This window comes from Ranitomeya variabilis, chromosome 3, assembly GCF_051348905.1.
Source record: "Ranitomeya variabilis isolate aRanVar5 chromosome 3, aRanVar5.hap1, whole genome shotgun sequence".
NCBI lineage: Eukaryota > Metazoa > Chordata > Amphibia > Anura > Dendrobatidae > Ranitomeya > Ranitomeya variabilis.
The window spans coordinates 731,360,662-731,388,207 of record NC_135234.1 but is presented as its reverse complement, the minus strand read 5'-3'; the positions used below and the strand labels follow the sequence as shown (position 1 = coordinate 731,388,207).

General features: G+C 44.7%; 1 protein-coding gene across 1 annotated transcript in view; it reads right to left on the bottom strand.

The window, feature by feature from the left end:
* Positions 1–11,668: 11,668 nt before the first annotated feature.
* LOC143817219 (high-affinity choline transporter 1-like) overlaps positions 11,669–27,546 on the bottom strand; it is a 39,400-nt gene continuing 23,522 nt past the window's right edge. Inside the window, exons 5-8 of the mRNA XM_077298433.1 lie at positions 17,713–17,856; positions 16,127–16,280; positions 13,411–13,628; positions 11,669–12,312 (exon numbers count right to left, since the gene is read on the bottom strand). Of these exons, the coding sequence (XP_077154548.1) occupies positions 11,812–12,312; positions 13,411–13,628; positions 16,127–16,280; positions 17,713–17,856 (1,017 nt within the window). The 3' untranslated portion in view covers positions 11,669–11,811. The remainder of the gene's footprint in view (positions 12,313–13,410; positions 13,629–16,126; positions 16,281–17,712; positions 17,857–27,546) is intronic.

Sequence of the window (27,546 nt, the reverse complement as noted above, 5' to 3'; positions counted from 1 at the left end):
TTACCGAGGCTCCCGGTGTCGGTTCGTCTTCTCCATGGGCGACGCCATCTTCCAAAATGGTGGGCGCATGCTCAGTGCGCCCGCCGAATCTGCCAGCCGGCAGATTCATTACAAGTACATTTTGATCGCTGTGGTAGGTTCTATCACAGCGATCAAAATAAAAAAAATAATAAATAAACCCCCCCCCTTTATCACCCCCATAGGTAGGGACAATAATAAAATAAAGAAAATATTTTTTTTTATTTTTCCACTAGGGTTAGGGTTAGAACTAGGGTTAGAACTAGGGGTAGGGTTAGGGTTACGGGTAGGGTTAGGGTTAGGGTTATGGCATGTGCAGATTTGGCTGCGGATCCGCAGCGGATTGGCCGCGGATCCGCAGCGGATTGGCCGAGGATCCGCAGCGGATTGGTCGCGGATCCGCAGCAGATTGGCCGCTGCGAATTTGTAGCAGTTTTCCATCAGGTTTACAGTACCATGTACACCTATGGAAAACCAAATCCGCTGTGCCCATGGTGCGGAAAATTCCGTGCAGAAATGCTGCGTTGTATTTTCCGCAGCATGTCAATTCTTTGTGCGGATTCCGCAGCGTTTTACACCTGTTCCTCAATAGGAATCCGCAGGTGAAATCCGCACAAAAAAACACTGTAAATCTGCTGTAAATCCGCAGGTACAACGCAGTGCCTTTTACCTGCAGATTTTTCAAAAATCGTGCAGAAAAATCTCACACGAATCCGCAACGTGGGCACATACCATTAGGGTTAGGGTTGGAATTAGAGTTAGGGTTGGAATTAGGGCTAGGGTTGGAAATGGGGTTAAGATTAGGCTTGTGGTTAGGTTTACGGATAGGGTTAGGGGTGTGTTGGGGTTACAGTTGTGGTTAGGGTTGGGATTAGGGTTAGGTTTGGGATTAGGGATAGGGTTAGGGTTGGAATTAGGGTTACGGGTGTGTTGGGGTTAGGGTTGTGGTTAGGGGTGTGTTGGGGTTAGGGTTGGGATTATGGTTATGGCTACAGTTGGGATTAGGATTAGGGGTGTGTTGGGGTTAGTGTTGAAGTTAGAATTGAGGGGTTTCCACTGTTTAGGCACATCAGGGGTCTCCAAACGCAACATGGCGCCACCATTGATTCCAGCCAATCTTGCATTCAAAAAGTCAAATGGTGCTCCCTCCCTTCCAAGCCCCGACGTGCGCCCAAACAGTGGTTTACCCCCACATTTGGGGTACCAGCGTACTCAGGACAAACTGGGCAACAACTGTTGGGGTCCAATTTCTCCTGTTACCCTTGCAGAAATAAAAAATTACTTGCTAAGACATAATTTTTGAGGAAAGAACAATTATTTTTTATTTTCACGGCTCTGCGTTATAAACTTCTGTGAAGCACTTGGGGGTTGAAAGTGCTCACCACACATCTAGATAAGTTCCCTCGGGGGTATAGTTTCCAAAATGGGGTCACTTGTGGGGTGTTTCTACTGTTTAGGCACATCAGGGGCTCTGCAAATGCAACGTGACGCCCGCAGACCATTCCATCAAAGTCTGCATTTCAAATGTCACTACTTCCCTTCCGAGCCCTGACGTGCGCCCAAACAGTGGTTTACCCCCACATATGGGGTATCACTGTACTCACAACAAACTGGGCAACAAACATTGGGGCCCAATTTCTCCTGTTACCCTTGTGAAAATAAAAAATTGCTTGCTAAAACATCTTTTTTGAGGAAAGAAAAATGATTTTTTATTTTCACGGCTCTGCGTTGTAAACTTCTGTGAAGCATTTGGGGGTTGAACGTGCTCACCACACATCTAGATACATCCAGGCGCGCTTGTGATGCATGACGCCCTCTACGGCACGGGACTCGGCGTGCGACGCGCGCATGCGCCGATACACCCGGCATTCATTGGCTGCCGTTTTACATGTTACCGGTCACATGATTATCTGCCGGCCACATTTAAAGATGGCGGACACGCTCAGGGGCATCACCCCTTGATAAAGCAATCAACATCGTGGGCGAAACGCGCGTCGGGGACCGTGCCTGATGATCTGTCCAGGTGTGCGCCACCTTGGTGCTCAGCAGTGGTAAGAGTAACCTTTATTATTGGTCTTTTTCACGCCAGTTGGGCTCATAGATTTGCATGCTAGTATAGCAGTAGGTCTCTTATCAATAATGGTATGCATGCTGGCCCCATAGGTGGTGCACATCAGGCGATCCCCACTCATCTTTTTTACCATCCTGGTTTTTTACTATATTCTGTCTTTTTTGCACGGATTTGCTATTATGTATATGTATATGTATTAATAAAGTATTTATTACCTATATACTCCTAGTTTTCTCCTATTTCTTATAAGTTCCTTGGGGGTCTAGTTTCCAAAATGGGGTCACTTGTGGGGGGTTTCTACTGTTTAGGCATATCAGGGGCTCTGCAAACGTAACATGATGCCCGCAGACCATTCCATCAAAGTCTGCATTCCAAAACGTCACTACTTCCCTTCCAAGCCCCGGCATGTGCCCAAACAGTGGTTTACCCCCACATATGGGGTATCAGCGTACTCAGGAGAAACTGGACAACAACTTTTGGGGTTCAATTTCTCCTGTTACCCTTGCAAAAATAAAAAATTCTGGGCTAAAAAAATATTTTGGAGGAAAGGAAACACATTTATTATTTTCACGGCTCTGCGTTATAAACTTCTGTGAAGCACTTGGGGGTTCAAAGTGCTCACCACACATCTAGATAAGTTCCTTCGGGGGTATAGTTTCCAAAATGGGGTCACTTGTGGGGTGTTTCTACTGTTTAGGCACATCAGGGGCTCTGCAAACGCAACCTGACGCCCGCAAAGCATTCCATCAAAGTCTGCATTTCAAAACGTCACTACTTCCCTTCCGAACCCCGACGTGTGCCAAAACAGTGGTTTACCCCCACATATGGGGTATCGGCGTACTCAGGAGAAACTGGACAACAACTTTTGGGGTCCAATTTCTCCTGTTACCCTTGGGAAAATAAAAAATTGTGGGCTAAAAAATCATTTTTGAGAAAAGAAAAATTATTTTTTATTTTCACGGCTCTGCGTTATAAACTTCTGCGAAGCACTTGGGGGTTCAAAGTGCTCACCACACATCTAGATTAGTTCCTTGGGAGGTCTAGTTTCCAAAATAGGGTCACTTGTGCAGGAGCTCCAATGTTTAGGCACACAGGGGCTCTCCAAACGCGACATGGTGTCCGCTAATGATTGGAGCTAATTTTCCATTCAAAAAGCCAAATGGCGTGCCTTCCCTTCCGAGCCCTGCCGTGCGCCCAAACAGTGATTTACCCCCACATATGGGGTATCATCGTACTCAGGACAAACCAAACTGGACAACAACATTTGGGGTCCAATTTCTCCTATTACCCTTGGGAAAATAAAAAATTCTGGGCTAAAAATCATTTTTGAGGAAAGAAAAATTATTTTTTATTTTCACGGCTCTGCGTTATAAACTTCTGTGAAGCACCTGGGGGTTATAAGTGCTCACTATGCATCTAGATAAGTTCCTTGGGGGGTCTAGTTTCCAAAATGGGGTCACTTGTAGGGGAGCTCCAATGTTTAGGCACACATGGGCTCTCCAAACGCGACATGGTGTCCGCTAACGATTGGAGCTAATTTTCCATTCAAAAAGTCAAATGGCACGCCTCCCCTTCCGAGCCTTGCCGTGCACCCAAACAGTGGTTTACCCCCACATATGAGGTATCAGCATACTCAGGAGAAATTGCCCAACAAATTTTAGGATCCATTTTATCCTGTTGCCTATGTGAAAATGAAAAAATTGAGGCTAAAAGAAATTTTGTGTGAAAAAAAAGTACTTTTTCATTTTTACGGATCAATTTGTGAAGCACCTGAGAGTTTAAAGTGCTCACTATGCTTCTAGATAAGTTCCTTGGGGGGTCTAGTTTCCAAAATGGGATCACTTGCGGGGGAGCTCCAATGTTTAGGCACACAGGGGCTCTCCAAACGTGACATGGTGTCTGCTAGCGATGGAGATAATTTTTCATTCAAAAAGTCAAATGGCGCTCCTTCTTTTCCGAGCCTTACCATGTGCCCAAACAGTGGTTTACCCCCACATGTGAGGTATCGGTGTACTCAGGAGAAATTGTCCAACAAATTTTAGGATCCATTTTATCCTGTTGCCCATGTGAAAATGAAAAAATTGAGGCTAAAATAATTTTTTTGTGAAAAAAAAGTACTGTTTCATTTTTACAGATCAATTTGTGAAGCACCTGGGGGTTTAAAGTGCTCACTATGCTTCTAGATAAGTTCCTTGGGAGGTCTAGTTTCCAAAATGGGGTCACTTGTGGGGGAGCTCCAATGTTTAGGCACACGGGGGCTCTCCAAACGCGACATGGTGTCCGCTAAAGATTGGAGCCAATTTTTCCTTGAAAAAGTCAAATGGCGCTCCTTCCCCTCCGAGCCCTGCCGTGCGCCCAAACAGTGGTTTACCCCCACATATGAGGTATCAGCGTACTCAGGACAAATTGGACAACAACGTTCGTGGTCCAGTTTCTCCTTTTACCCTTGGGAAAATAAAAAAAATTTCACTAAAAAATCATTTTTGTGACTAAAAAGTTAAATGTTCATTTTTTACTTCCATGTTGCTTCTGCTGCTGTGAAACACCCGAAGGGTTAATAAACTTCTTGAATGTGGTTTTCAGCACCTTGAGGGGTGCAGTTTTTAGAATCGTGTCACTTTTGGGTATTTTCAGCCATATAGAACCCTCAAACTGACTTCAAATGTGAGGTGGTCCCTAAAAAAAATGGTTTTGTAAATTTTGTTGTAAAAATGAGAAATCACTGGTCAAATTTTAACCCTTATAACTTCCTAGCAAAAAAAAAAATATTGTTTCGAAAATTGTGCTGATGTAAAGTAGACATGTGGGAAATGTTATTTATTAACTATTTTGTGTCACATAACTCTCTGGTTTAACAGAATAAAAATTAAAAATGTGAAAATTGCAAAATTTTCAAAATTTTTGCCAAATTTCCGTTTTTTTCACAAATAAACTCAGAAATTATCGACCTAAATTTACCACTAACATGAAGCCCAATATGTCCCGAAAAAACAATCTCAGAATCGCTAGGATCCGTTGAAGCGTTCCTGAGTTATTACCTCATAAAGGGACACTGGTCAGAATTGCAAAAAACGGCAAGGTCATTAAGGCCAAAATAGGCTGGGTCATGAAGGGGTTAAAATACTTTTTTCTTACTGTGTGTGTGTTTATTTAACACGTTAATTAACATAGGATTAGTAAAGGATGGGTGTCTTATTTACGCCTCTCCATTAGTAAGCCGGCTTAATGCCACCTTACAATAGTAAGGTGACATTAACCCCTTATTACCCCGCTTGCCACCACTACAGGGCAAGTGGGAAGAGTCGGGCAAAGCGCTAGAATTGGCGCATCTAATAGATGTGCCTTTTCTGGGCAGCTGCGGGCTGCTATTTTTAGGCTGGGAGGGCCAATATCAATGGCCCCTTACCAGTCTGAGAATATCAGCCCCCAGCTGTGAGCTTTAGCAAGGCTGGTTGTCAAAAATGGGGGGGACCCCACGCCGTTTTTTAAAATTATTTAAATATTTTTTTTAAAAAGCGTGAGGATCCCTCTATTCTTGATAACTAGCCTTGCTGAAGCTGACAGCTGAGGGTTGCAGCCCCCAGCTGTGAGTTTTGTCTGGCTGGTTATCAAAATTAGGGGAGAACCCATGCCGTTTAAAAAAAAAATATATATTTATTTATAGCGCAGGAGCGGCAGATAAAAACTCCCATTCGCCACTCCTGCTATCACTGTAATTAGCAGCAGTAGGTGTCAGGTGATGGGAGCATCATCTGACACCAGTGATCGGAGGTGAAGTTTACACCTCCGATCACAGCTGAGCGCTCCCCGCTTTCTTCTGACAGCGGGGAGCCGCGGCTCTCTGACCAGCGAGGATGATTACCCCACGGATCAGAAGCGGTGTTTGCACTAAACACTAATGTCGGGCGGGGGGGTCCACTGCTGGATGACAGGCTGTATGAACGCATTATGCAGCCTGTCATCTAGAGGTAGCAGAGCACAGTGTAATGATGTCACATCCGGCTCTCCTTGACTTTTCTGCAGCAAATACGCTGCAGGAAAAGTCAACCTAGCGTATTTTTCACCACCCATTCAAGTCAATGGGTGAAAAACGCTAAAAAAACGCTAAAAAAAGGTTGAAAGAAGTGACATGCCCTATGTAAAAAAAAAACGCTGCAAAGCACAAAATACTGACCAAACAAAAACCCAATGTGTGTGCATAAGATTTCTGAAATCTCATAGGCTTTGCTGGTACTGAAAAAGAAGCTGAAAATTAGCAGAAAAAAAAACGCAGCAAAAACGTCCTGTGTGAACTTACCCTAAGAAGTTACTGTGAGAACCCAGAGGAAGTGAGATCTGTGGCCATAGTGAGGAGTGTGTGGAGGGAAGAAGCAGAACAGATTTAGAAAGATATTTTGTAACTGGATCCAGTGGCAGAGTAATAGGACTGTAACATCCCAGACCCTGTGCCGTGGTGTGGACTAGAGACAGATTGACAGCTCACCTTCAGTGGACAAGGCCTGGAGCCCAGAGGAGGTAGAGTTGTGGGTTTCTGGATAACCCTGAGACAGTACAGGTGAAGTGGGGCTGAAGAGGCAATGTGTAGGCCAGACCTGGAGGTTATAGTGAATAAATACTCGACATGTCAGGTTGGGGCAAGGGTATGACTAAAGAGGTCTGTAGTCGGTGAAGCACAGAATAAAAGGAATTCAGGCCAGGCAAGTGGTATTGTTGAAATGTCAATCACCAGTGAAGTGCCGCCAGGTGTGACCAAAATGTCTGTGCCTCTGTCTAAGAAAGATGAAGATGTGAACACTAAGTGTTGTGCCTGCTATCTTTTGTGCATAAGTTACACCAGCTTCATCAGTAAAGACAATTTTATTTTTATAAAATAGACTTCTACTTTCCTTGTATTCATAATACATCAGTGGTTCTTGCACCATCTGAGGGTCTGCAACCTGAAAGTACTAACAACACACACTCAAAGGAACCCGTTTTACTCGTGCCTGGGGTTGTAGCGGTAGATCTTGACCAGTGCAACCCTTACAGGGTCACTATTATGTTGGCATTCTAGCTAGTAATATATGGAAACTTGGACTTACAGCATTCATAAGGGCACTATGTCCCTTTTCATGCTGGTTGGCATGATGTCTCATGTTTACCGCGACAGAGAGGGGCCACAAGACCGCAGCATCCGATTTCTCCTCCTGCACTGATTAGAAGCACTTCATCTTCATATTAAATGGTGTACATTTCTTTTAGTAGTGCAGGGGTTAATCTGCTCAGGTGAGAGTTCCTGGAAGCATTTGTTTAGGCTCAGCTGTTCACTGTTAGCCATTCCCATCTCCGATATAAACTAGGCCCTGGCTAGGTTGTTGTTGGTTGTTATTGGAGAAGGTGTTTGGTGGATTTATCTGTGACTGTTGCTAGGTTTTGAATGTGGGATAATTCCCTGTAAGGATTCTGGACTTTCCTGGTGCCTGTTGACCCTGATCCAAGATGGAGTCTTGGATCTCGCCCTGTCATGGAACTTCCTGTCTGTCCTGATTATTTAAGTCCGGGTCATGTGTTCTAAGGTGCCTGAGTATTTTGTGCTGCTGGCTCCTGAGCTTCTGCCGGTTGCTGGTGAACTCCCTGCTTCTTCTGCTCACTACTCGGTGGTCTGCCTTTCTCCATTCAGCTACCTCTCGCCTCTGGAACTTCTGCAACGGGCTGCGCACCAGTGGAAGTATCTTCCTTGTTTGCAAGACTTTTCCCAGTGTTGTGCCTCTTTGCACAACCACACCAGGTGAGCAAGATTCAAGTTGTGCTTGTCTCATCCAGAAATATTTACTCATCTGCTTCGCTTAGATAGCGCTCTCTCTCTTTCCCAGGACTGCATTCACACAACGCATCATCTGTGAATTATTGGACTCCTACTAACAAGTACTGGCACATGTGTGATCAAGTTTTGCTGGACTTCCTCATTTAAAATACTGTGTGCATTCGCACTATAAAATGGACTTCCTTGTTTAAATATCTGTTCGCCTCTAAGTTTGCTGTGATTTACTTTATTGTGCTGAGGACCTTGTTACTACTGCAGGAATATCTGTATTATGCTCTGTTTGCTATTTACTATATAGAGCTGAAGACCTCGTTGCAATTGCAGAAATATCTGGGTCTATTCTGTTTACATTTCTGTTTTGAGTAAAAACATTCTTTGCTGCAACTTTGTTCTCAGTCTGGCTTTATCCCATGCTATTAGATTCCGTAGTATCCATATAATTATTACATTCCCTTTCTACTCCTACTTTGGTTTAACCCCATTCTCCACTCCCCAGTGTTTACATTTGTTATATATGTGAGTATATTTCATAGAATCATAGAATGATAGACTGTATGCTTCTGTTAATACATCCCAGAATTGCATTTGCCTTTTTTGCTGCTGCATCACACTGTTGACTCATGTTCAGTCTGTGATCTATTAGTATACCAAAGTCTTTATCACATGTGCTGTTGCTAAAGGCCCCGTCACACTTAGCGATGCTGCAGCGATACAGACAACGATGCCGATCGCTGCAGAGTCGCTGTTTAGTCGTTGTGTGGTCGCTGGGGAGCTGTCACACAGACCGCTCTCCAGCGACCAACGATGCCGAGGTCCCCGGGTAACCAGGGTAAACATCGGGTTGCTAAGCGCAGGGCCGCACTTAGTAACCCGATGTTTACCCTGGTTACCAGTGTAAAATGTAAAAAAAACAAACAGTACATACTCACCTTCGCGTCCCTGGCGTCCGCTTCCTGCACTGACTGAGCGCCGGCCCTAACAGCAGAGCGGTGACGTCACCGCTGTGCTGTACTTTCACTTTACGGCCGGCAGTCAGTCAGTGCGGGAAGCAGACGGCAAGGGACCTGACGGACACCGGAATGTGAGTATGTAGTGTTTGGTTTTTTTACATTTACGATGGTAACCAGGGTAAACATCGGGTTACTAAGCACAGCCCTGCGCTTAGTAACCCGATGTTTACCCTGGTTACCAGTGAAGACATCGCTGAATCCGTGTCACACACACCGATTCAGCGATGTCAGCGGGACCTCAACGATCAAAAAAGGTCCAGGCCATTCCGACACGACCAGCGATCTCACAGCAGGGGCCTGGTCGCTGGTACGTGTCAAACATAGCGAGATCGCTACTGAGGTCGCTGTTGCGTCACAAAACTTGTGACTCAGCAGCGATCTCGCTAGCGATCTCGCTTAATGTGACGGGGGCTTTAGCCCTATTCCTCCCATTCTGTAAATGCTTTTTTCATTTTATTGCCCAGATGTACTTTTGCATTTTTCCCTGTTAAAAACCATTTGGTTAGTTGCTGCCCACTGCTCCAGTTTATTTATATCTTTTTGAATCCGCTCTCTCTTCTCTAGTATTAGCTATCGCTCCTAGCTTTGTGTCATCAGCAAATTTAATCTGTTTACCCTCAATTCCTTGATCTAAATCATTGATAAAGATGTTGAACAATACAGGGCCCAGGACAGAGCCCCGTGGTACCCCACTTGAGACATTCTTCCAACTGGATGTGCAGCCATTTACGACCACTCTTTGGGTCCGATCACTAAGCCAGTTATGAATCCACCTAACAGTTGCCTTGTCCATTCCATACTTAGTAGTTTTTTCAATAAGAAAATATATTTGGTATTTTTCTTTATCCCTGTTTGTATTACCTTGTTAGTCTGGTTGCTGTATTACAGTACACTACTACTCTCCTCTTCCCTGGGTGAAGGAAGGTTACAGGCTGAGGGCGGATTCAAGAGTTAAGGCAAGGTATGTGGCCCCAGCATCTTCACCATCAGAAGTAACCTGGGGAACAGGGTGAGCTAGGGTGCCCATAGTGTTAGGAACAGAAAAGTAGCCCCTGGTCCTGGGACACCTAACAACAGAGTTGTGACACAATTTATTTTAGTATTCTGGCTGGCACTTCACAGGGGTTTGCTTGCCCACAATTTTCTTGAGGACCCTTCCCCTCTTAGTTTTTATAAGGGCACTATTGCTGGCACTATTCGTGGAAGTAATCTGGCACAAATTTTTAACGGCGACACTCCACCTCTTACTTTTCACAAGGGCACTATAAATGGCTCTATATATGTGGACATTCTGTATATGTGTAAGGGGCGAACACTGACAGAAGAGGGTTCCTGTGCAAGAACAGTATATGGACTCTTTGCAGCCCAATAACTCATCATAATGCACCTTTAATGTGTCTGTGACAGAAGCTGCTTTCAGTTTTGAAGATGGAAGAGGACCCCTTACCTGTTGGGCTTCTGTGTGGAAGCACCGATATTATGTCCTCCCTTGTTATGTGGTTCTGCAGCTGGAACTACTCATAAGGGCATTATGGCTGCACTTTTCATGATAACACTATGGCTGGTACACTCATTCATGTGACAGCATTTTTAGGATGTATCAGTATAAAGGTAGGGAGGTCTTGCCTGGGTTCTATGTGTGTATTTAAAGGGAATCTGTCACCCCATTTTTGTGATAGGAGGTAAAAATATCCATCAATTCAGGGTCAGTTCTGCATTACAGCAGTACTTTTGATAACCCCTGACTCCCCACCTTTGATGAATAAATACCTTTTTTTATCTCTCCTGCGTAGCATGTAAATCTTCTCTGTCCGATCCGATGGGTGTGGCTTATTCTCCTTCTCTCCATACCTCCTGTCTTGCTCTACGCATTTATTTCTCCTCATTCCTGAGATCCCGTACAGTTGCCGCGCGTGCGCATTGAAATGACCTCTCACGCGTGCGCAGTATACTTCGCCCAACTGTGGGCAAAGCATAAAAATCAGTATTGCGCAGGCGCTGGCATTTTTCATTACGTTCTATGCCCCTGAAGTTTTGCCATGCAAGGGGGTATAGAACGCAATAAAAAATGCAGGCACATGCGCAATACTGATTTTTATACTTTGCCCACAGTTGGGCAAAGCATACTGCGCACGCGCAAGAGGCCATTTCAATGCGCACGCGCGGTAACTCTACGGGATCTGTGCTATTCACAGATCTCATTACGTACAGCAAGCCAAGGAGTGGGGGGAGAGAAGGAGAATAAGCCACGCCCATCAGACCGGGCTGAGGATATTTACATACAACGCAGGAGAGATAAAAAAAGGTATTTACTCATGAAAGGTGGGGAGTCAGGGGGTATCAAAAGTACTGCTGTAATGCAGAACTGACGCTGAATTGATGGATATTTTTACCTCATATCACAAAAATGGGGTGACAGATTCCCTTTAAGGGATATGGTGTTTGGTCTATATTATGTTTGGGGTAAGGTGTGTGTTCTGCATTCATTTTTGTGGTGTGCTGAAATATGCGCTCTTCCTTAGGTGCAGAGTGTCCTATATAAATGGGTGTGGTATAAGCAAAAAAAAAAATTTCTTCTTCCGTTTTGGAATATCAAAGATATGCCTTCTCAAAAGTTGGCGTTGTACATACATTGAGCCTTGTAGGCTTGGAGATTTGCTGTTTACGACCATCATGTCTGGATCCTCATATTTCAATTTTAGGTAGAAAGTGTCATTCATATGACGTAGTCACTGCATCTAGCATAATGAATATAGGCAAAGCAGATTTGATTATTAGCCTTTTACATCCACGCAGCCTATATAACAGATTATCACTCTGCTCTTATTTACATTGTAGTATTAATATTGCATACAATTATTTTTGGAAAAATATATGGATAATTGTTCTCTGGAAAAGTTCTCTCAACTCTATGTGGTCTGCAGGCCCACCCGTTCCTCTAGTTCATGTTCACTGAGGGGAGATGGATTCTTCCGAAATACTTGGCACACATCCCACTGAACGGGCAAAATCTTCTTCATGAATAAAACCTGCGCCAGATATGAAGTGACGATGATGGTGATCAGACTGACCAACATGGTAAATGTCTTAAAGGGAAATAACTGCACATAGGTATCATCAACCAGGATGCATCCCGGGTAGTGGAGCACCGGAGGAATTTTTAGTGAATTTTCTCCTCCGAGGAGTCGTAATAGAAAACCTAAGAAAAATCCGGCTGCTGAACCGTAGACGTTGGTGCTGGGGATGAAGAGGGCGCAGCAAAGCTGTGGGAACAGCAGAGCATATACAAGCTCCCCGCTCAGGAACCAAAGGTCATACACAGAGTTGGAGAGGAAGGCCAATCCCATGCCTGCAGAGCCCAGCAAGATCATCGAGAGACGCATGACCCATAAGACTTCTCGTTCAGAGGCCTGCAAATTAGAGAAAAAAATCCTTAGATTTCATTCAAATATAACAGGAATAATGTCCATCACGGTATTTAAGGTGACCATGCCCTGAGAGCCATTAAATTAGCAGCTTTTGTTGGTTTTTAGAAAGAGGGTTAGATCAATCATATTAACTATTAGGTGATGAGAACCTGTATTAGACTGAAGCAGGGTGTTGGAGAAGTGACTTAAATGGCGTGGATGAGGAAATAAAACACCATTGGTACAGGTCAACACCTGATCCATACCCAATCCCTGTCTCAGGGTAGTAGGGCTACCCCCAGGACAAAGAAAATCTTGGAATAGAGCAGCTTTGAGGGATGTTAGGTGGTGCTCTTGAACATGTCTCCTAACTGTCCCAGATCCAGTGGGACAATTCAAGGTTTGGAGAGTTGTCTCGCTGTCCTGGGAGATGTTTCACTTTATAGATCTGCTTCGCTGATTGTCAGAACAGTACAAAGTGAGTATTGCTTTTTATACCTGCCGTTGGAGTGAAGGGGCACCATACTGGGGGGTGAGCCGGTGGCACGGAGAGGCATGATACTGTGTATGGGGAGCATTATAATAAGTGGAGGGAGTCTTAGGGGCATCATGCACCCTGACTTGGCCTCAAGGTGTTCCACTTTGCTGCCCTTCAGAGTTGGGAGGTATGCTTATGAGACGCATGAGACTCAACTCCTCTGGAAGTCTGGAAGGTCTCCCATTTTTTCTGGATCGTTCCGGATGTATGTAACCTTAGCATATACACCAGTGCATGATAATTATTGGAAATTATGCCATATGTTTTTATCGATAACAGAGGAAACAATCACAATCTTGTTAAATAGTAGGACAAGTTGAAAGTTGGAGTAAACCCCTACTGGGTTCTACATAACTCTTTCAGTAGATACTATGATATCACAGCAAGATGGATAGCAATTTAGTGCCAACCTCCTCATATCATGGGCCCCATGTTAGTCACCTTCCCTGCCTCTGCTCCATATCTGACAGACGTCCTCATAGACTGGCAGATAATACAGAGTTTGTGTTCCAGTACAAGAGATCCTCATTTTAGGGCTATCTGACAATTATCTGACAACTTACTGTTTTCCGTAGCATCTTCTTGTAGATATTGTAGGCAAACATAGAGCTGGCTGACAGAAGTGAAGAGTCCGCAGAGGACATAACAGCAGCAGCGATGGCTCCCAGCCCGGCAACTGACACATAGGTTGGACATAGGTACTGGAGAACCAGTGGAAGAATCATATTTGCCTCATTTCGCTCATATGGCGTTGGCAAGCCGTAGCTAGTCTGGTTCCAATCTGAAAGAAATACAGCAAGTGGCAGATGGCGGCATCATAACATGGAATCTGCAGTTGTACAATTGTATCCTTCATATTTAAAATGGTATTTTCATCTTAAAATGTTATTCCATATCACCATGCCATCCTGATAGGAAGGGTCCGGCTTCTGAGATGTCCACCGATTACAAAAGCCAATGGAGAGCTCTCCTGCACAGAGGTGCTCCCTGAGGCGCCCAAGAAGAAGTCTTACCTAGGTGATCCCCACTGACTGAGGAATACAGATATCTGTCGGCTGGCCACTACGTCCGCCTGCTACTACAGGTCGCTCACAGTCACTATATACAGAAAATGACTCGATGAGCCCAGGGATGGAAGTGAGTTATTACTCACCCATATCCTGAGCCATGTTATGTATCTGCTGCATGAGCCTGAGAAGTACAGGAAACCTATAGAAATGGCCGACTGGAAAACATCTATCATTTCAAGTTAGCGGAGACCAGGTGGATAAAACTTTTGAGAGTGAGCTAAGCTTTTCCTCATGTATAACTTTAGAGTAATTATATCCAGCACAATTTTGAAGTCAGGAACTTTGGAACGTAAGGGTGTGTGCACACAACTTCTTTTTCAGACTGCTGAAAAAGCACTTAAAGCTGTAATCCCATCTCCAAGATCCAAACCCAATAAGTAGTAGGTGTAATAATAATATTAGCAAATACCTCCAATTAGAAATGCAGCATAGTTCTTCTGATTCGCTATGTCTCTTACCCCATATACAGGGCATTGCAATAGCTGAGGTATCCATGGTTACGAACACTTGCAATTAGCTAACCATGGATATTGCCTGCACATAAGAAACGAGATATAGTGAATGAGAAAAACTATACTACATTTTCAATTGGAGGCATTTGCTAATATTATTATTACATCTACTACATATTGGGAGATGGGTATACCCCATTAAGTGTTAAAAAGGATAAATGTATGCACAGCAATGAAAAGAGGACTTTGCTTTACATATTTTTAGTCTTTGGATCTTATTTGAACAGCTTCACTTCTCTAGAGACGAGCAGCGGTCCATTCTTTTATTTTACTCTCTTATATCGCGCCATTAATTCCACCACGCTTTATAGATATTATCATCACTTTCCCCATTGGGGCTCACAATCTGTACTCCCTAACAGTGTGTTTTTAGACTGTGGGAGGAAACCGGAGAGCCATCCTTGAAGATGTTGTCATTGGTGGGAGTTGGAACCTGGACCAAGGCGCTGCTACCCACTAAGGCTAGTTTCACACTAGCGTTTTGAGGAGCTGCGTGGGGCTGCGGACTTCCACTGTGAAGCCCTGCCCTCGGCCGCTAGCTCCGCCTACTTCTGCATGCGACCGGCATGCGGCCTGTGTACCTATCTTTAACATTAGGTACGCAGGTCGTGCGGCTGTATGCGGATGCTTCCGCATGCGTCGTTTTGACGATGCGGAGAAAAAAAAATTGCTACAAGCTCCGTTCTACGCTGGTCGCCACATCGTCAAAACGACGCATGCGGAAGCATCCGCATACAGCGGCATGACCTGCGTACCTAATGTTAAAGATAGGTACGCAGGCCGCATGCAGAAGTAGGCGGAGCTAGCGATGGAGGTGCGGCCGAGGGCGGGACTTCACAGAGGAAGTCTACAGCCCTCCGCAGCTCCTCAAAACGCTAGTGTGAAACTAGCCTTAGTCACCATGTTGGCCAGCTCAGTTGGCTTCCACTGGGAAGCCACTTACTAGTTTAAAAATACGAGTTTAAAAAGTATACCGTTGGCGTAAGACAATGCAAAAAAAGTCCGAAATGAGGCTTTAAAAGATGCTTTAGAAAAAAAAACGCAGACTTTTCCTAAAGTGTCTTCTGTTTCTGTTCTGCATTTAAGAGCCTGAGAGATTGTATCCACGTAGAAAGCTTAGTATTCACAGCATATTTTACCATGCGCCGTGCAAAGGGCGAAAACAAAAATCTGCGGCTTTTCTGCGCAAGATTGAACAAGCTCTGATTTCCATGTGCTTTTTTCCCATTTCTTAACATGGCCCTAAAACACTGAATGTTTTTCCAAAAAGGCCAATTATTAATACAGAGAAGTTTGCGATGTACCATGGCCGTGATGTATTAATACTTGGTTAGACCTTCATTATAGTACTATTAGGCCCCATTCACACATTTGATTTGTGCTAAACATGTTCTATTCTTATTTTTTTACCAATGGAGCACTTGTCCATTAGAGCACATCAGCCTTTTTACCTGTCTGCATTTTTATTGTTGCGCATCATCGTTCCACAAAAAAAGGAATATCTGTCTTAATTCAATTCCCCCTCCAAAAAAAAAAAATACAAATCCGTTCAAGTGAATTGGTCTGCAACACAAATTAAGACCTTCATTGTATCCAGCAAACTGATGACATTGGGTCAGTTTTACATATGAGGACGAAGACTGGCTTCTGAATTTGGCCAAAGTCTTTATTATTGATAACATTCATCATCTACTTACCGGTGGAGGCCGCCACAGCCCCAATGAGAATAGATGGAATACCCATGATGGCGCAGAGCACTCCTGAGAGATAGGATGTCACCATCGCTTGCTTGGAAGACGATGCAGCAAGGACTCTCTGAAAGTAAGTCTGCCATGCAATGCCTCCCAGACTCTGAAATAAAAGCACTAACAATCTAGAGATATTCTATTCTATGTTCTAGAGAACAGAGACTGACATCAAGTTGATCCATTATCCAGATTTTTTAAAGCGTTGTCCAACCAGGTCATTCTCCAGATGTTCACAGGAGAATCAACTGGATGATTAGAAGGGAGATGATTCCATGTAAGAGGACCCCTCTATGTCCTCCAGCTTTCTAGAAAATTGGTTCCAGAGTATGCATGATATCTGAAGTGAGCCACAATGGAGATAAGGACCAATATGACTATAGACTGGGTTTAAAAAGACTTGTTGTGTCCAATAAAATTGTCAATTAGCCCAGACAGTTTTAGAGCAGATCTGTGTGATCTTGTGAGACCTACAGTGATCTTCTTTAAAAGCTCACGGAGAGAGAATGCATTTTCAACCCTGGTTTACCCTTTACCCCTAAGATCCAGAGTTTCCACCCCAACCATCTCTTCCCAGCATGAGGAGGAACGCATGAAGCAAGAAACTACAAATGGAGCAAGGTGGGAGGGATATCAATGCTGATGAGCATGGGATATTGACTATGTTACCTATAATGTGTTCCGACATTGTCGATCAGCTCTCTGCCTCCGTTCCCTGCCTGACACATGACAGTACACATTATGCAATGTCATGGCTTGTCCAGTACTTGCCTACAACCTGTACCTGCACAGCTTCTTTGGGGCATGTCCAGGAGCATAAAAACTGGAAACTGGACCCATCACAAAGAAGCTGTGAGTTAACAGGCAGAGCACAAAGGACGTCAGGCATGGTCAGGGGGGCTGGTTTGTAAAACAAACAATGATCAAGCCACATTCTTCCCCTGATCTGTGACTTAATGGAATAAGCAGTTATAAGGAGGCTAGCTTGTATAAGAAATTAGTAGCCCGATTTGTGACATAGCATCTCATAAGAGAAGGGGATCACTCAGAAGCTGCGCCTCCTTCACAGTGCGTAGTTCCAAAGAGCAGATACTGTGACAACTGAAAACATTAATAAATATGTCTTCCTTTATAGCTACTGAAATTATGCCAATGAGAATACTTTTTTTAATCTCCTTTTTAAATTATAAAATTTTGGTTGCGTGGAGAGCCAACTGGAAGGAGCTCACTAGATAAAGATTTACTAGACACAGCTATTATAGAATTTCATTCGAGATGGGGAGGCCTGTTATCAAATTATTTGGGTGCTCTAGTGGTCGGACGGCCGCAGTCATAGTTATTTCCTACCTCATTGATAAGGGATAACTGGTGATTTTGGAGTGACCACTAGATCTAGATTTACTGTACACAGCTACCGTAGAACAAAGTACTATCTGTATAAAGTAATGGATTCCGTACATAGAGATATATTACTGTACATAATATATAAAAGCCTCGTGATGCGATTCCAGCCTCTACTCAGTAACAGAATAACTTACCAGAAACGCCAAATCATCCAACCATCTTGCAATGTACTTTGGTTGTATATTACCAATCCAGGGCCCTTGGTACACTTCATGCACTGCTGTGTAAGCAATGTTTTCAGATGCAGAATTTAGAAGAGTAAATGGTACACAAATCCACTACGTTTAAAATAAGACAAATGATTAGTATTCATTTAATATGTAATAAAAGTTAAAAACAATAAGGGTCAGAGCCTGTCTATTATTTATTTCACATCACTCAAAGACCATGAACACCCAAAATACAGAAACAGCCTTGAAACAGTGTTTTCATGGCGGCCATTTTGAAAAACAAACAGGAAGTTCAGCTATATTAGTTTTCACGAAGGCTAAACTGAGGATGGGAGGGTGGTAGGTGGCATAAGGGGGCTGTTAGGGGAAGTAGTTGTGATTTATGGATATAAAAATATTTGTATGATCAATTTGGACAATTTTACATTTTGGGAGGATATTGTCTTAGAAAGGTTCCCAAAATTGACATTTATGACAGGTAAAATACACTGGTTGCTGAGACCTGAACACATTTTTTAGGGGCCCTGGTCCCTGAAGAGGTGGCCATTCATATGTTAACATAGAGAGTAGAGATGATGAATAGATTCAAAGAGAATCAAATTCATGTTGGATTTTAGGAAAGTAACAGGTCTGGGTGAATTTGAACAATTTGCAAATCAATTCAGGTGATTTGCCAAAAGGATACATCAGCTATAGAAGGTTCACATGACCCCTGATGCAGCCACATGGGTTTCCAAATAATGCTTTGCAGCTATCACATCACATGGTATATAATGCAGCCAATTAGGAGCCTGTATAAAAGCCAAGGCAGAGAACACAGCAGTCATTCTAGGGTGATTTATGATAATGAATTTACATCAGAGCTCACAACTCAGCAACATAAATAAGAAGACAAAGCCCTAAACCATTGGACAAATATGCCAGCCTGTAATGTATTGCATAACACCTTCACAAGACACATGCCCACAGAAGATTTTTATATAGAATAAAAAGTATTATATTGCATAGTGGACCATATCATTGGATATTATGGGGTAATCGCAACTTGATGAACTAAGGAACCGCAGCAAAACACGATCAAAGAAACCCCAAAACACATAGATATATTATAAACATAAGAAATGCTTTATTAAGAAAAAATTGACAGGGTAGGAGACATAGGAAGAAACAAGGCTGATGTCGTTCAACACATGCTTGGAAACGCTGAAGTGCACGCTAGGCAGTGGGAATACAACCCCAGAGAAATGACAATAATTATAATCAAAGTGCATATACAATGTAGACCTCTGGGCTGGCTATTCACAGGCAACTGTACTCATATCATGAAAAACCATTAAGAAACCATAAGGAGACAATACGATATATGATTTACCTGAGAGGCACAGAGAGCAATCCCACCGCGGCGTGCACTTCGCCCCGACGCGCGTTTCGGCGTGATGGCCTTTTTCAAGGGCTGTAATGTATTGTAGAAGACTGAAATAGTCTGTAAATAATTCAGCTAGTCAATTGATAGGGTATGGCACTGAGTCACTTTTCATGGACAAGCCATGAGACGGGATAGTCAAGGAGTCCGAGGTCAAAAGCCAGGAGGGTATGTCATAAACAGAAGGGAGAGACAAAGGCGTAGTATCAGGATTGGAACCCAGCAGCTCTTGTGCACCAGGCGGCAGCTCTTGCCTCTGAGCTATTCAGCTCAATGGACAAGACAGTTCCTTGCTAAGCCAAATACTATTACCTGTGTGGTTACTGATTGACTATCCTGTTGTTCTTGATTATCTCTATCCCGAGTTCCTGATTGACTGAATCTCCTGATTGAACACCCTACTTAAACCTGGCACTGCACTTCCTTCCTTGCGAGATTATTAAGCTTCCGGCCCTTAGTCTAGCTTTTTCCCTCCTGCTGCTTGTCCTCAAGATCCTACTGCTGTTCAGTGTACCGAACTCTGGTGATATCCTAACTACATTACCTGCTTATCCTCCCAACTATACTGCTGCTTCATGGACCGACTTCTGGCTACATCCTGACTACGATTTCTGCTTATCCTCAACATTCTACTGCTGCTCCGTGTACCAACCGCTGGCTGTATCCTGACTACATTACCTGCTTATCCTCCCAACTATACTGCTGCTCCATGTAGCAACCTCTGGCTATATCCTGACGATGCTACCTGCCGGTGCTAGTGCAGCGCCCCAGAGTCCTGGTTGTTGCAGTACTGTTGCTCCGCCACTAAGGGGGGCTATGGTACGTCTGATGGCACTGAAGGAGTTCATCTGACCAGGTATCACATACACCAATACACTTCACAGTCTGGCCTCCAGGGGGAGCTAAGGGTTCTATGTATTAGGCCACTCCTCACAGTCTGGTAAAACTGGGGGTTAGGCAGGAAGTTAGGACAGAAAGCTGACTGGGTTGGAACCAGGCAACACCTTGTGGCAGAGGGTGTTGTAGGGGAAGATTCGGTAGGGTCCCTGTCAGGGGTGGGATCCTGACAGAGGCCTGGCAGCCAGAGAGAACGTTACGGGACCGTGCCTGCACGATATTGCGGCGGTACTCCAAAGAAAGGATAAGAAGCGAGGTTTATTGTGCTGAGTGAGAAACGAGATCAACGCAACAGAGAAATACCAGTAGGAGTCGTGCTGTAAGACCGAGGCAACATCCTATTGAGGCGCAAATAACCGGTGGCCGGAACACCGAGGAAGTATAGAGCTCTAGGCATTACTTCAAACCAACGGCAGGGCAGTGAGCTATAGGCTGGCTGTCTCACCTACATCACCTAGGAAGACATAGGGGGCAACCTTCGGAGAGGGGCGACTCTAGGGTCCCGGAAGAGCTCCGAGCCTACCCGTCATACGAGTGCGTCCTGCCATAAGATCTGGGGGGACGAGAAGAAGAACATCAGAATCGAGTTGTGAGGGAACACGAGAAACAGACACAACAGTTGTGGGGACTACCCCGGGGTGCTCAGCAGGGGAGGACCACAACACACAAGCGCTAGAAGGTAGGCACAGATTTCCACCTGCAAAGGGAACTCTGGAGGTGCCATCGGACCGGCCGGACCTGCGCAGCCCGGTTAACCGTACTTCGGACTGAGGATCTAGAAGCCTTCAGTAAAGAGGTAAAGAGACTGCAACCTGGTGTCCTCGTTATTTACTGCGACCGGCACTTCACCGCACCATAACATCGTCATCATACCTACACCTTTATTGTACGTCCCTCAGCAGGGTCACGGACCGGGTCTAGCCACCGTGACAACCCCAGAACAGAGACTCAGAGGCCCGGTACCGGGTACCCCTCGGCCCTGCGGCAGTGGGGGCGCTACACTGCCCCTAGTGGTTGCAATATTACTACTTCAACTCAGGTCAGTCCATAACATGTAGTTAGGTAATGGTCCAAGGTGAGAATACCAGGAGGATAGCGGATCAATGCAGAAGGCGTTAAAGAGATGGATGGTCAGAACGCGGTCCAAGGTCAGGCAACGAAATGTCAGCAAACAGAACACGAGGCACAAAGAGACAAAACACACAATAGTGGAATGTACATCTGGCAGAGGTCTGGGACTAACAGCCCAGTTCAGTAGCCTGGCAACTTGGACAATGAACACCTGAAGACAGCCAACACCTTCCAGTCTGAGATTGGACAGCCGAGCTGTCAATCAACACACCGACAGCTCAGCACGCCCCTGCACCAGACTGGATGACTGAGCTGTCAATTAAAGTATTGACAGCTTCAGCATGCCCCTGTACAAGATTGGACTGCTGAGCTATCAGTAACTGCATCTCAGATACATTGAGGGGTTGAATTGTGATATAGGGAATGAGAGATAGGAAATATGCCAGCAGTAGTGCCAGATTCAGTGTAACAAATCAGTGATATGGTGTATTTGGGATCTGAACTGCTGCCTCTCATTTCTTTTACTTATTTGTATTGCACTAGAAAGCAGCAGTAAGGCAACACAATATTTTTTACAGAAAAGAGAGATAAAATCTGTGCCAGTGAGAAACTTTCTCGTCACAAAGGTCTATGCTGAGTTTTTGCATATGTTGTGCAATTCTTTTTGTAAATGGGGGAGTATTAGTAATTTCTTTTTATAAATACTAAAGAAAATTCCCCAAAATCCAGACATGTAGCTATGACTGTCTATGTCACAAAATGTGTGCCACAAACTTTTTTTTTTTTTTTTAAACAACTGTTTTAATAGTCACATTTTACATCCGTACACGCTTCACAGATATTGTGGTCTTCTGTCATGTTTTTCTTTCTATATGAATTACAACCTAGCGTTTCTTGTTTATGTCATTTTTGGGAAGGATGAGTTGAATTTTATTAATAAAAATAGACATAAGACAATTTAAAAACAAATTTACATTTAACTGTGCATTTCTTTTTTTTACACTTCTGTCTTTACTAGTCCAATTTGACAACTGTACATGCTGCACCTATACTGCCACCTGATGCTATGTTCTTTTCGGCATGGGTTACATAATTAGGGTATGTGTCCACATTCCGGATTGACGGCGCTTTGGATGGAGCGGAAAACCCGTTCCGCCCAAAGCGCCGCCACCTTCTGTACGTGCGGTGATTCTTCATCCGGAATCGCCGCACCCTATACATAGGACCTGGTCATTTACCTAAACAGATATGCTGCGTTCTAAAAACAGGCGCCGCATGTCCGTAAACGCAGGGCCGCCGGATGCGTGTTCGCACGCATAGTGGAGACGGAATTTCATAAAATCCTCTCCACTATGCTGTAACATCTGGACGCTGCGGGTTGAACTCTGTGGCTGTACGCAGCGTTCAATCCGCAGCTAATCCGGATGTAATCCGGCCCGTGGAAACATACCCTTAGGGTTCAAAAGATTGTCAAAGGTTATTTATAGTGTTGTACAAAGTATATGGTAAAAGAAAAAGTGCAATATAAAAGAAAAGAAAATCCATATCACTAATACGAGTGAAGAAGCTGCGAACAGCGGCAGCATTAGCACCACTACTTCTACTGGCACTAGCAATCATGGCTATAAAGCTATAGAGATCACAACTGGTCTCCTGTTGTGAATTTACCTTTTGGCTCCCTCTAGTGGCTACTAGTGATTTTACTCTGGGTATGTCATTCATCCCTTGTATGCTCACCTGGGTCGTTAGGTCAGGGGTGTTGCTATATAAGCTCCCTGGACCTTCAGTTCAATGCCTGGCAACGTTGATATCAGAGCTAATCTGTAGTGCTCTGGTCTTCTGATCCTGGTTCCTGCTTGATTAAGCTAAGTCTGCTTTCTTGCTTTTTGCTATTTGTTTTTGTTTGCATTTTTGTCCAGCTTGTATATAATCTGTTTCCTGACCTTGCTGGAAGCTCTAGGGTGGCTGGTGTTCTCCCCCCGGGCCGTTAGACGGTTCGGGGGTTCTTGAATCTCCAGCGTGGATTTTGATAGGGTTTTTGTTGACCATATAAGTTATCTTACTACATTCTGCTATTAGTAAAGTGGGCCTCTCTTTGCTAAAATCTAGTTCATCTCTGTGTTTGTCATTTCCTCTTACCTCACCGTTATTATTTGTGGGGGGCTACTATCCTACTTTTGGGGTCTATTCTCTGGAGGCAAGAGAGGTCTTTGTTTTCCTCTTCTAGGGGTAGTTAGTCCTCCGGCTGGCGCGAGACATCTAGCGACCAACGTAGGCATGTTCCCCGGCTACTGCTAGTGTTGGCGTTAGGAGTAGATATATGGTCAACCCAGTTACCACTGCCCTATGAGCTGGATTTTTGTACGTCGCAGACTTACTTGTTTCTCTGAGACCCTCGCCATTGGGGTCATAACAGTTTGCCAGGCCAGAATTAAATGTTAAATGCATTGCAGAAGCGGGATTATAAGAAAGAAAGTTCTGAGTTTTTTTTTCTCTCTCTCATTTTTTTTTCTTTTCCCCTTTACCTCTGAGTGGCTTGTGTTTGCTGCAGACATGAATGTCCAGACCTTGATTACAAGTGTGGACCAGCTTGCTGCTCGTGTGCAGGGCATACAAGATTATGTTATCAGAAGTCCTATGTCAGAACCTAAGATACCGATTCCTGAACCGTTTTCCGGAGACCGATTTAAATTTAGAAATTTCAGGAATAATTGTAAATTGTTTTTGTCCCTGAAACCCTGTTCATCTGGAGACTCCGCTCAGCAAGTAAAAATTGTTATTTCTTTTTTACGGGGCGACCCTCAGGATTGGGCCTTCTCGCTGGCGCCAGGAGATCCGGCATTGGCTGACATTGATGCGTTTTTTCTGGTGCTCGGTTTGCTTTATGAGGAACCCAATCTTGAGATTCAGGCAGAAAAGGCCTTGCTGGCTATGTCTCAGGGCCAGGACGAGGCTGAAGTGTATTGCCAAAAATTTCGGAAATGGTCCGTGCTGACCCAGTGGAACGAGTGTGCATTGGCTGCTAATTTTAGAAATGGCCTTTCTGAAGCCATTAAGAATGTGATGGTGGGTTTTCCCATTCCCACAGGTCTGAATGATTCTATGGCCCTGGCTATTCAAATCGACCGGCGGTTGCGGGAGCGCAAAACCGCTAATTCCCTCATGGTGTTGTCTGAACAGACACCTGATTTAATGCAATGTGATAGAATCCTGACTAGAAATGAGCGGAAAATTCATAGACGCCAGAATGGCTTGTGTTACTACTGTGGTGATTCTACACATGTTATCTCAGCATGCTCTAAACGTCTTACTAAGGTTGTTAGTCCGGTCGCCATTGGTAATTTGCAACCTAAATTTATTCTATCTGTAACTTTGATTTGCTCACTGTCATCGTATCCTGTCATGGCGTTTGTGGACTCGGGTGCTGCTCTGAGCCTTATGGATCTGTCATTTGCCAAGCGCTGCGGATTTGTTCTTGAGCCATTGGAAAATCCTATCCCTCTTAGGGGTATTGATTCTACGCCATTGGCAAAAAATAAACCGCAGTTTTGGACACAGGTTACCATGTGCATGACTCCCGAACATCGGGAGGTGATACGTTTTCTTGTTCTGCATAAAATGCATGATTTGGTTGTTTTGGGTTTGCCATGGTTACAGACCCATAATCCAGTCTTGGACTGGAAGGCTATGTCAGTGTCAAGTTGGGGTTGCCATGGAATTCATGGAGATTCCCTGCCCTTGTCTATTGCTTCTTCTACGCCTTCGGAAGTTCCGGCGTATTTGTCTGATTATCAGGATGTCTTCAGCGAGTCTAAGTCCAGTGCACTGCCTCCTCATAGGGAATGTGACTGTGCAATAGATTTGATTCCTGGCAGTAAGTTTCCTAAGGGGAGACTGTTTAATCTGTCGGTACCTGAACATACCGCGATGCGTTCATATATCAAGGAGTCTCTTGAGAAGGGGCATATCCGTCCTTCTTCTTCCCCTCTTGGTGCGGGATTCTTTTTTGTGGCCAAAAAGGACGGATCTTTGAGGCCTTGTATTGACTATCGGCTTTTAAATAAGATCACTGTTAAATTTCAGTATCCTTTGCCGCTGTTGTCAGATTTGTTTGCCCGGATTAAAGGTGCCAAGTGGTTCACCAAGATAGACCTTCGTGGTGCGTACAACCTTGTGCGCATTAGGCAGGGCGATGAATGGAAAACCGCATTCAATACGCCCGAAGGTCATTTTGAGTACTTGGTGATGCCATTCGGTCTCTCTAATGCACCTTCAGTTTTTCAGTCCTTCATGCATGACATTTTCCGGAAGTATCTGGATAAATTTTTGATTGTTTATCTGGATGATATTCTGTTTTTTTCTGATGATTGGGACTCGCATGTGGAGCAGGTCAGGATGGTTTTTGAGATTCTGCGTGAAAATTCTTTGTTTGTAAAAGGCTCAAAGTGTCTCTTTGGTGTACAGAAGGTTCCCTTTTTGGGGTTCATTTTTTCCCCTTCTGCTGTGGAGATGGATCCAGTCAAGGTCCGAGCTATTCATGATTGGACTCAACCCTCGTCAGTTAAGAGTCTTCAGAAGTTCTTGGGTTTTGCTAACTTCTACCGTCGTTTTATCGCAAATTTCTCTAGCGTTGTTAAACCGCTGACGGATATGACCAAGAAAGGCTCTGATGTAGCTAACTGGGCTCCTGCTGCCGTGGAGGCTTTCCAGGAGTTAAAACGCCGGTTTACTTCGGCGCCTGTTTTGTGCCAGCCTGACATCTCACTTCCTTTTCAGGTTGAGGTGGATGCTTCGGAGATTGGGGCAGGGGCCGTTTTGTCACAGAGAGGCCCTGGTTGCTCTACTATGAGACCTTGTGCCTTTTTCTCTAGGAAGTTTTCGCCGGCAGAGCGAAATTATGATGTGGGCAATCGGGAGTTGTTGGCCATGAAGTGGGCATTTGAGGAGTGGCGTCATTGGCTCGAGGGTGCTAAGCATCGTGTGGTGGTCTTGACTGATCACAAAAATCTGATGTACCTCGAGTCTGCTAAACGCCTGAATCCTAGACAGGCCCGCTGGTCATTGTTTTTCTCCCGTTTTGACTTTGTGGTCTCGTATTTACCAGGGTCTAAGAATGTGAAGGCCGACGCTCTGTCTAGGAGCTTTGTGCCTGATGCTCCTGGAGTCGCTGAACCTGTGGGTATTCTTAAGGAAGGAGTTATCGTGTCTGCTATTTCTCCAGATCTGCGACGTGTGTTGCAGAGATTTCAGGCTGGTAGGCCTGACTCTTGTCCACCTGACAGATTGTTTGTGCCTGCTAGATGGACCAGCAGAGTCATTTCCGAGGTTCATTCCTCGGTGTTGGCAGGGCACCCGGGAATTTTTGGCACCAGAGATCTGGTGGCCAGGTCCTTTTGGTGGCCTTCCTTGTCAAGGGATGTGCGGTCATTTGTACAGTCCTGTGGTACTTGTGCTCGAGCTAAGCCTTGCTGCTCTCGTGCCAGCGGGTTGCTCTTGCCCTTGCCTGTCCCGAAGAGACCTTGGACACACATCTCTATGGATTTCATTTCTGATCTTCCGGTGTCTCAGGGCATGTCTGTCATCTGGGTGATATGTGATCGTTTCTCCAAGATGGTCCATTTGGTTCCTTTGCCTAAGCTGCCCTCTTCTGATCTGGTTCCTGTGTTCTTCCAGAACGTGGTTCGTTTGCACGGCATTCCTGAGAATATTGTGTCGGACAGAGGATCCCAGTTTGTTTCCAGGTTCTGGCGATCCTTTTGTGGTAGGATGGGCATTGAGTTGTCGTTTTCATCCGCTTTCCATCCCCAGACTAACGGACAAACGGAGCGAACTAATCAGACTCTGGAGGCTTATTTGAGGTGTTTTGTCTCTTCTGATCAGGATGATTGGGTGACCTTCTTGCCATTGGCTGAATTTGCCCTTAATAATCGGGCTAGTTCCGCCACCTTGGTTTCCCCATTTTTCTGCAACTCTGGTTTCCATCCTCGTTTTTCCTCGGGACATGTGGAGCCTTCTGACTGTCCTGGGGTGGATTCCGTGGTGGATAGGTTGCAGCGGATCTGGGGGCATGTGGTGGACAACTTGAAGTTGTCACAGGAGAAGGCTCAGCGTTTTGCCAACCGCCGCCGCGGTGTGGGTCCCCGACTTCGCGTTGGGGATTTGGTATGGCTGTCTTCTCGATTTGTTCCTATGAAGGTCTCCTCTCCCAAATTTAAGCCTCGCTTCATTGGTCCTTACAAGATATTGGAAATCATTAATCCTGTATCCTTTCGCCTGGATCTTCCGGTGTCGTTTGCCATCCACAAAGTATTTCATAGGTCCTTGTTGCGGCGGTACGTTGTGCCTGTGGTTCCTTCTGCTGAGCCTCCTGCTCCGGTGTTGGTTGAGGGCGAGTTGGAGTACGTGGT